This window comes from Bubalus kerabau, chromosome X (assembly GCF_029407905.1).
Source record: "Bubalus kerabau isolate K-KA32 ecotype Philippines breed swamp buffalo chromosome X, PCC_UOA_SB_1v2, whole genome shotgun sequence".
NCBI lineage: Eukaryota > Metazoa > Chordata > Mammalia > Artiodactyla > Bovidae > Bubalus > Bubalus kerabau.
In genome coordinates, this window is record NC_073647.1 from 130,109,498 (window position 1) to 130,118,914 (window position 9,417).

At 47.2% G+C, this 9,417-nt stretch overlaps 1 protein-coding gene across 1 annotated transcript; it reads right to left on the bottom strand.

Moving 5' to 3' along the window:
* Positions 1-955: 955 nt before the first annotated feature.
* LOC129640178 (melanoma-associated antigen B2-like) lies at positions 956-2,191 on the bottom strand. The gene is made up of 2 exons (XM_055565407.1): positions 1,143-2,191; positions 956-1,046 (listed from the first exon to the last, which is right to left on the bottom strand). Exons 1-2 carry the CDS (start codon positions 2,189-2,191, stop codon positions 956-958), a joined length of 1,140 nt encoding a protein of 379 aa, XP_055421382.1.
* Between the last annotated feature and the right edge of the window lie 7,226 nt (positions 2,192-9,417).

Here is a 9,417-nt window from a genome sequence, read left to right on the forward strand (position 1 = left end):
CTTGGCAGATTGGTGGAATGTAAGTATTTATGGAAAGCTTCTATCACGTCACCTGTTCTATTGAGAAATTCAGAGCAACAGCAGTTATTACTATGATTATCTTGACCTCAGATGTTACATCAGCTGGATTTTTTTTTCATTCTATCAGATGTCAGGAACTATGCAGTGTTCCAAGTCGGGAAAAAAGAGACCCAACCTCCCAAATCAGCCAAAATTCCACTTAGCAATGAAACCAAAGTAATAGGTTCTCTCCAACCCCTCTTTACCCTGCTTCTTTCTTGTTCTTCCTGAAGTAGAGAGTATCTCAGCCTCTTCCATAGAATGACAGCATCTCTAAGAAACTATACTGAGTGGACAGAGGCCATGACTTTTTTTGACTAAACATCACCAGTACAAGCATGAAGACTTCTTAAGAGCCGATTCTCAATGTTTGTGTAAAAGAAGAGCCACGAATAAATCATTTGCTATAATTTATATTCTCAAACATTCTCGAAAACCATAAACCACAAGCAGAGGCAAGTATGTGTCTTTTACATTAACAAAAAGGGAGACTAAGCAGAGAGTAAAGCCAGCCAAAATCTGAAGAAATTTCAGCTCTCTCCCTAACAATGTATCAATGTTCTGAGCCTCTATTAGTGTGGTGTCTTTCACATTTCTAAGGACATTCTCATCCTAAAGTGATGTTATTCTCATCCTGGATCACAAAAGTGATGTGAGGATTTCCAATATTTATTTGAGAAAACAAAATTCTGACTCCTAAATTTGACAAACAGCAAAGTGTGTGTGACCCATGTTATTCATATACTTATATCATGACTCTAAATGACCTTTCTGTTGAAAAGTTTTAACAACTGAAAATTGGGGGAAATAAAGACAACAAGTTATTGATGCATATCAGGAACACAGGTTGACCGGCTTCTCTAGCCACAAAGTGAACAACGGGCTTCAGATCACACTAGGGGCGAGATGAGCGGCTGGACTTGGCCCTTGGGTGCGCAGTGGCCAAAGCAGAAGGGCCAGTGCTGGCTGAGGCAGCAGTGCCAGGCCTGGCCGAAACAGAACGGCCAGCAGCGGCTGAAGCAGCAGTGCCAGGCCTGGTTGAGGCAGAACTGCCAGCAGCGGCTGAGGCAGCAGTGCCAGGCCTGGTTGAGGCAGAAGTGCCAGCCCTGGCTGCACCTCTGGCTCCGGTGCTCTCTACTTCCTCTCTCCAAGCCTCTTCATATGGCGGCTGCAAGGCAGGACGGACCGAATCCTTGACCTTGGCCAAAAACTGCAGGACTTTTGTCTTGCTGGTTTCTGTGAGCGCTTTAGGACCGCACAGGAACTCATAGCGAGGGGGATCGCTGCCGGGCACCTGCCGGTACTCCAGGTACTTTTCCCGCACCAGATCTTCTGTGATGAGCTTCCTGGGCTCTCCAAAGATGAAGTGACTTCTTCCATCATAGATGCCCAGCATATTCAGGAACTTCCAGATCTTCTCCTCAGAGGCGTGGTTGCCATTCAGGTAGATGACACCCAGCAGAGGCATCAGAAGACCATTCTTCGGCAGCCCCCCGTCACCTCTCATAGACTCACTGTCGCTGAGATCTAGGTTGCTCACCAGGGTATAGCAGTGACTGTTGGGCCTGACTTCCTTCAGCACCAGGCCAAACACCAGCTCCATACGCTCAGAGGCCCTGCTAAGGATCTCAGGGAATTGTTTCTTGTACCTTCTATTGATTTCCTGCAGCATTTCAGACCTCTCAATGAGCTCGCTCATCTTATACTTAAACAGCAGGTACTCCACCAATATCTCTGCCTTCCTGGTCAGAATATCTGTGTAAGAGCTCGCAGCAGCAGCTGAGGCTTGGGAGGAATTTTCACCTTTATGAACTTGGCCCTTGGCACCTACACCAGATCTATAGCGTGCTGCGCCATGCGCTGCAGATCTCGAGCGTGCTGCGCCACCACCACCAGATCTTTTGGGTATAGCACCTGCAGCAGCACTGGTGGTGCCTTGGGCTCCCTGAGGCCCCTTGGAGGTGCCAGCAGCAGACGAGCTTGACGGAGCGCTCTCTGAATCAGGAGGGGAGGAGGAGGTGGTCTCTTCTCCCCTAGATGTGGACGCCTGATCATGAAGACCCTGGGTCTCAGCTCGGGCCTGGCGACGTTTCTCACGAGCACGGTGCTTACTCTTCTGCCCACGGGGCATGATGGCTGTGGTCAGGGACCGCAGGCGGGAGTCTGGGCCAACAGACAGGAGATTGGGGCACCTGGAGGATGGAGAATGGGGTGACATGAGCACCTTAAAACAGGGAGACTCCACCTTGGCTTAATCAAAGGCCGCCTCTGCAGGTGTCCTTGAGGACACTGCCCTAGGAACCCACAAGCCTCCTGTTTTCCTGCTCAGCCTGTTCCCACAGAATCCCATAGAGGAAGAACAGAGGACTTACTTGTCCTCTGCGTCCTCTCAGCTCTGCTTTGGATTTACTCAGGTGACAGCAGGTACCAGCAGTGGGGTTTTCTAAGTTCTACTTCAGTATTATCACGTCAAGTCCTGGCGGAGCCTTGGCACCCTTCCCTCTGCTACTCTGATGTAGACACTTTAGACCACCCCATGATCCAGAGATAAGTGAAGGGATGCCTCATGCCACCTCCCTGCCAGGAGACAGATGACCAGTGCTGAGAGCTCATTAGGGTCTTTTCTATCCTGAGTTCACTGGGATCATCATTCAAGGTCCTTACCTTGGCTCCATAAAAAGTTGGGCACCATTATCCATTTGTGGACTGGTGTCTGCACCTTCAGACTAGACATTTTCCCTCCCATAGACTTCATATAGAACAGTAAAGAAGGGGCTCAGCCTCACAGCCCTTCCCTGAGATTTCCTGGGCTGAAATCCGAGGGTTGAGATGGATGCACTCAGCCTCACAGCCCTTCCCTGAGATTTCCTGGGCTGAAATCCGAGGGTTGGGATGGATGCACTGAGTCCTCACTCAGGTTCATCAATTGAGCTCCCAGTAGAGAAGCTCAGAGAAGGCAATGGCACCCCACTCCAGTACTCTTTCCTGGAAAATCCCATGGATTGAGGAGCCTGGTAGGCTGTAGTCCATGGGGTCGCTAATAGTTGGAAATGACTGAGCAACTTCACTTTCACTTTTCCCTTTCATGCATTGGAGAAGGAAATGGCAACCCACTCCAGTGTTCTTGATTGGAGGATCCCCGGGGCGGGAGAGCCTGGGGGCTGACGTCTATGGGGTCACACAGAGTCGGACAGGAATGAAGTGACTTAGCAGTAGCAGTAGAGAAACTCAACTTTTTCCTGTAGTGATGACTGCTTGATAGTAAAAGCCAATCGCTCTGGGTCCCAAAAGCAGGAAGTGAAGATGACCATATCTTACCAAACACAGTCTCCTGAGAACAAAATCTGGTGCAGGCAGGTTGATGTCCCTGTGGACCCTCACAAAATCCCAATTCAAGGTCTAAAATATTTTTTTGCTTCTGGTTTCTCCTATACGTCTTTTCGAAAATAATTTTTTTACAATATTAATTCAAAATAGTGTACCAGTTTCTGCCACACATCAATATGAATCAGCCATAGGTATAGCTTATGTCTCCTCCATCTTGAAACTCTCTCCCACGTCACACCCCTCTTAAGATATCACAGAGCGCTGGCTTTGAGCTCCCTGGTTATAAAACTACTTCCCACTGGTTATCTATATTCCATATGGTAATGTGCACGTTTTCAATGTTAATCTGCCCCTCCCTCTCCTTCCCCCACTGTGTCCACGAGTCTGTTCTCTATGTCAGCATCTCCTGGCTGCCCTGCAAATAGGTTCATCAGTACCATCTTTCTGGATTCCATATATATGCATTAATATAGGATATTGGCTTTCCTCTTTCTGACTTAATTCACTCTGCTTACAAGAACTAGAAATAAAACTACCACATGAACCAACAATCCCACTAGTGGGCGTATACCCTGAGGAAATGGTGATGGAAAAAGACACTTGTACTCTTCACTGCAGCACTATTTTCAATAGCCAGGACACAGAAGCAACCAAGCTCTACATTTAACTCATGAAAGGGTCTAAGGTTTCTCCCTCTGCTGACCACTCCATTCAGACCAAGACCCTTACTTCCCCATTAGCCTGCAGTGGGGACAGATATGTATTCTTGAGGTCTCCCAGGGATGACGACAGGGAGATGTGGTCCAATTGACGTGGTGTGGAACATCCACAGCCTCCAAGGTTCTCACCATCCACCAGGACACCTGAAACCCTCCCTTGTCAACCTGAGACTGCCCCCACTGACCTGGTCTCTCACTTCCCTGAGATGTCCCAGGAAGTGTCATGTCAAAACGCCTGATTCTCCCAGTCCTCAAAATAGGACTGGCGCCTTATGTGACTCCATTTCTTATGGGAGCAGCCTCCATCCTCACTCAGCGTCACAGCCATTAATACTGGGGACTAGGTCCCTTTGTTGAGCTGGGTTTATTCCATTACAGCAAGGCTCTCACTTCCCCCAAACCACCTCCAGTGGACACCAGGGGGCACCACAGTTGGCCAGCTCTACCCGGGGCTTCCTAGAGCCTAGTACAGGGGAGCCGTTAAGTGTGGCCCCCTTGGCAGTGTCGAAGTCTGCTCATCAGCCCTCAGGGCTTTCATCTAGGTCCTACAGCTCTTCCGGGGGTAGAATCCAGGCCTACCCCCACAGACCAATGCCTTAGCCTGAGACACTCTAGACCATATTCAGCCGATAGCTCTGAGGGACTCATAAGAGCCATATCACAGGGGTGGGATGTGGATGGGTCACTTTTATTACTGGGAGGGTTGGGAAAGTCCCTTCACCTCCATTCAGGTCCTCACCTTGGTTCCGGACGAGTCCTGAACACTAAGTCTCCGCCATACGGTCGCCGCGGCTACCGGTCGATCCGCTGGCTTTCAAAGCGGAAGTGCAGGGGAGATGCGTAAGGTCCTACGTGGGGTCTCCCAGGGATGACAGCAGGGGCAGCGTGCTACGGGAACACCAGTAGCTCAATATTCATCCGTCCGTGGGTCCTCCTTGTGCGGTGTATCAGAGCCCAGGATGCCCCCTCCTATGAACCCGAGTCTTCCAGCTCCCAAACAAAGCCCTCGCCTTCCCAAGTCCCTGGTGGTGGGAGGCCAGCTCTGCTCTGAGCATCTCTGCTTGTCAGGTGGGTTGCCACTCTGTGAGCCTCCTTCGTTGGGGGAGAGATCCTCTCACTAGCACTGATGGTCCTCACCTTAAGTCCATTTATGGTCAAGACACCCCCATCTGCAGATCTGGCTTCTGATCTGGCTAGAGGAGACTCTGCCCTCCCTAAGATCACACAGGTTGAATGAGCAGACCACTCAGAAGTAGCTCCTGTGGGCTTCTCAGGGCTAAGAATTTACAGAATTCTGTTCGGCTCCCTCTGCAGGGGTCCCCGCTAACACTCAGCATCGCATGTGAAGTCCTCCTTGGATTCAGGTCCCTCCCTCTGCGAAACTGCAGCTGATTGTATTAGACAGAGGTCTCACCTCGCTAAGACTTTCTAGACTGAAATCAACCTGACATCTGTGCCCAGAGCTTCCTGGGGACCACAGCATCAGTGATTTTCCAGGGCCTCCTTTTATACTGTGTGCTACTGTGAGTCCACTTTCAGGCCCTCACATTGACACCTGACAAATCCTGTAACTCTATTCTCTGTTTTATGAAGCTTCTTGTCTTACATCAAGGTCCTAGTCTCCTGAGAATTCCAAGTGGGAAGTCAGGATGATCCTCATGTGATCCTAGTCCATCAGGGCCTCTGAGAAGAGACAGTGGGGATGCAACTTGAGTCCTTCTGATTCCTCTTGCTTAGCATCCTCACCACACCTACCACAGCCTGGGACTGCTCCTTCTACTGAGCTAAGATTCCTCTTCTTAGTCTTTGGGTGACCACTATATTCAGGGTTGAATGTCTCCTTAGTCCTCCTTTATGGAGGTTCCCATGTCAGCTTCTGTCCCTCGATTAAAGTCTTCCTGGGGAATGCATATTCCTACAAACAGTGAGCAGTTACCCTCTAGCAAATCTTGGAGAAAACGGGTCTCAGTCCCAAAAGTGACGTAAGATTGGGAAAATGCAGCAGAAATTAAGGAACTCAGGACAGATGTTATGATGTCAAAGAGATAGAGGGGATATATTCCTGCTCTTCAGCCAGATTTAGGGTGTGTGTTTAATCGCTCAGTCATGTCCCACTCTCTGTGACCCCATGTACTATAGCCTGGCAGGCTCCTCTGTCCATGCAGAATCTCCAGGCAAGAATACTGAAGTGTGTTACATGCCCTCCACCAGGGATTGTGCCCAACCCAGAGACCAAACCCAGGTCTCCCGCATTGCAGGCGCATTCTGTACCATCTGAGTCACCAGATTTAGGGTAGTTCTAAAATATTTACTCTCGGCACCTTCCTGTTGGTCCAGTGGTTGTGCTCTCCCAGTACAGGGGTCCTAGGTTTGATCCCTCGTCAGGTAACTTTATCCCACATGCCACAACTAAAAATCTCCCATCCAACAACTAAGAGTTCTCGTGCCACAACTAAAATCTCACATTCCATAACTAAAGACCCTGCATGTGGCAACTAAGATTCCAAGTGTCACAACTAAGACCCAGAGCAGTCAAAAAATAAATAGAAATAACTATTTTTAATTAAAACAAATAAAATGTTTACTTTCTACATAGAAGGATAGCGCCAGATAATCCTGTAAGCCCTCGATCACTTGAGGGTGTCTGAATTTCCACATGCAGGTGATCATTTGCTAACTGAGCATTATCTCCTTCTCTCCTTTATTCACAGCTCTTAATTATTTTGGTGTTTATATTGCCTTGGCTATGTATTCCATCCCAGTGTTTTCGTCACAGTGTCCCTCTTTCTGTCACTCAAGATACATGTTGGAGTGCTAGAAGACAGTGAATTAACTGACTCATGAGCACCTCAGGCCGGGACAAGTGGAACGGTACATGCTCTGGACCAATTCAGACCAGCGCTCTAGTCCCAGCTCTGTCTCTTATCGGTTGTGAGGACTTGGGTCCATCCCCAAAATCGGGGAGCCTCAGGTGAAGTGGCTTTTGTAGAGCTAGTGGCATGTAGCTAAAGCACCTGGCACAGTGCCTGGACCACACTGAGACTTTACACAATATCTGTTTTTACTATGAGTATGATTATTTTCATCCTGGAGGATACCACCGACCCTGAGGAATCTTTTAAATCCAGGAGATGTCAGAGAATCTGTGGCATTCTCGGACATGAAACACCAAATCAGTCCAAAATGCTGTTTAGAAAGAATCTTTCATTTCCACTACTAAATCATATTTTGAGTCTGGGTGTAGTTTTTTAGCTGAATGAAATTCAAATAATCTAGAATTTGGTTCTAAAGCTAACTCTTTCTTCCTTCCAAGCTGCTCTTTCATTTAAACAACTCCTAGAGAGTTGCCTAGTGGCCCAGTAGCTAAGTAGCTAAGAATCTGTGCTCCAAATGCAGGCGGCCTGGGTTCCACCCCTGATCAGGGAACTAGACCCCACACACCACAAGTAATAGTTCACATGCCACAACTAAAGATCCTATATACCAGAACTAAAACATTCCTCATCCTGGAACTAAAGAACTCTCAGGCTGCAAGGAACATCAAGGATCCTGGATTCCGAAGATAAGACCAAGCACAGCCAAATAAATAAGTAACTAAATAAAATAAGCCCCTACCTTCATCAATTTCACCATCACCTAAAATATACTCATCTCATACACTTTGTGGAATTATCAACACAGCCAAAACCGCTGAATGGAATGCTCTTTCAATAAAATGAGCTCTGTTTCCATGACTCACAGCAGAGTGTCAGCCCACTGGCTTCTGAGTTTCCGGTTTCATTCTACTATTACTTTTATTTCACAGAATCTCCTTGGAGATGATGTGCATGAAACATCTAGGTTGTGCACTGTGTTCACGGGCACTGGGGCAGGAGCACAGGGCACATTCCATCCCCACCCCGGGGGGGATTTCTGTCTGGTCTACTCATGTTGCTGTTTAGTCACTCGGTCATGTCTGACCCTTTTCTACCCCATGGACTGAACAGATTGCTCTGTCCATGGGATTCTCCAGGCAAAAATACTGGATTGGGTAGCCATTTCCTCCTCCAGGGGATCTTCCTGATCCAGGGAATGAACCCACATGTCCTGCATTGGCAGGTGGATTCTTGACCACTGAGCGGCCTGGGAATCCTGATAACTGAAAAGTAATTGTTCAGGGTAGTTTTCCATTCCAGGCTTAAGTCTCTCAACTTTGAGACCCACCATCTGAGGGTCTGGCCTCAATTTAGTGTTTCCACAGCCTCCCCGGTGGGCTCAACATGTAGCCTAACTTAAAATTACCTCCCATGGACATTTATTGTCCTAAAGTCTCCAAGTGCCTTGCCTCAGTGTATTTACACTAGACTCCTCATGAGGAAGCCCTCAATCCCCTCACCTCCTTACACCTCATTTTTATTGGGCCCCTAGATCTTTGTTCACAAGCTACTTTATATGAATTGTTCTCTTAGACTCTAGAATTCTATGGGAAATGGTTCGGTTTATTTTTCTTAGCATCCCCAATACTACTCAGAAGCCTCCAAAGAACAGATGCTAAATTGATATTTGAAGAATTACAGTGAAAGTGTGCAAGAAGTAAAGTTTACTGGGTTTTCACTTCTCCCACATTCTTAAATAAGCTAAGCCAATCCAGGTATATACACTTCAGTTTTACAAAGAAAGACTAAAAGGAAGAAAACAAACCAAGAATTGAATACCTCTGAAGATTTTTTTTTCTGTATCTGATAATCACACAGACTTCACTGTGGAATAATTTCCATTTTTGCAAAAAATCCATATTCCAATATCATGTTTTCTTGTTCTGAATGACAAGAAATGATTCAAGGATTTCAGTCTGTGCTATGTAATATGAAAATTCTTATTTTTCAACTTGATAATCTACAGTACAAGGGGGAGCTGTGCCATTAGTATACTTAGACTCTGAAGCTAAACACATCTTTAATTAAAAGGAACAACATTTAAAAACAGAAAAAAGAAAAACCTCTAATTTTTGCATATTGTATAGGATCACAAATACATTACATGCTGTGTTTCCATGAAACACCTTGGCCCTCTGCTAGTTGGAAGACTGCTTGCTTTCTTGAAATGCAATGTGAAGTATCTGCTCAGACTTCACTAGGGGTGGGAGGAGCTTTGGACATGCTCTGGAAATTGCACTGGCCCTGGCACCGTAGGAGCCCTGGCTGCAGCTCTGGCTCTCTCTTCTTCAGCTCTCAAAGCCTCTTCATACCAGGATGCGAAGGCACTGCACTTGGTATCATTGACATTAGCCCCAAACTCCCACATTCTTTTATATATCTCTATCTATCATGGA

Coding starts and splice junctions, on each gene's coding strand:
- LOC129640178 (XM_055565407.1), bottom strand. CDS start 2,191: ATGCCCCGTGGGCAGAAGAGTAAGCACCGTGCTCGTGAGAAACGTCGC. Junction 1,047..1,142: donor GGCACTTCTGCCTCAACCAG/GCCTGGCACTGC, acceptor TGTTTCGGCCAG/GCCTGGCACTGCTGCCTCAG.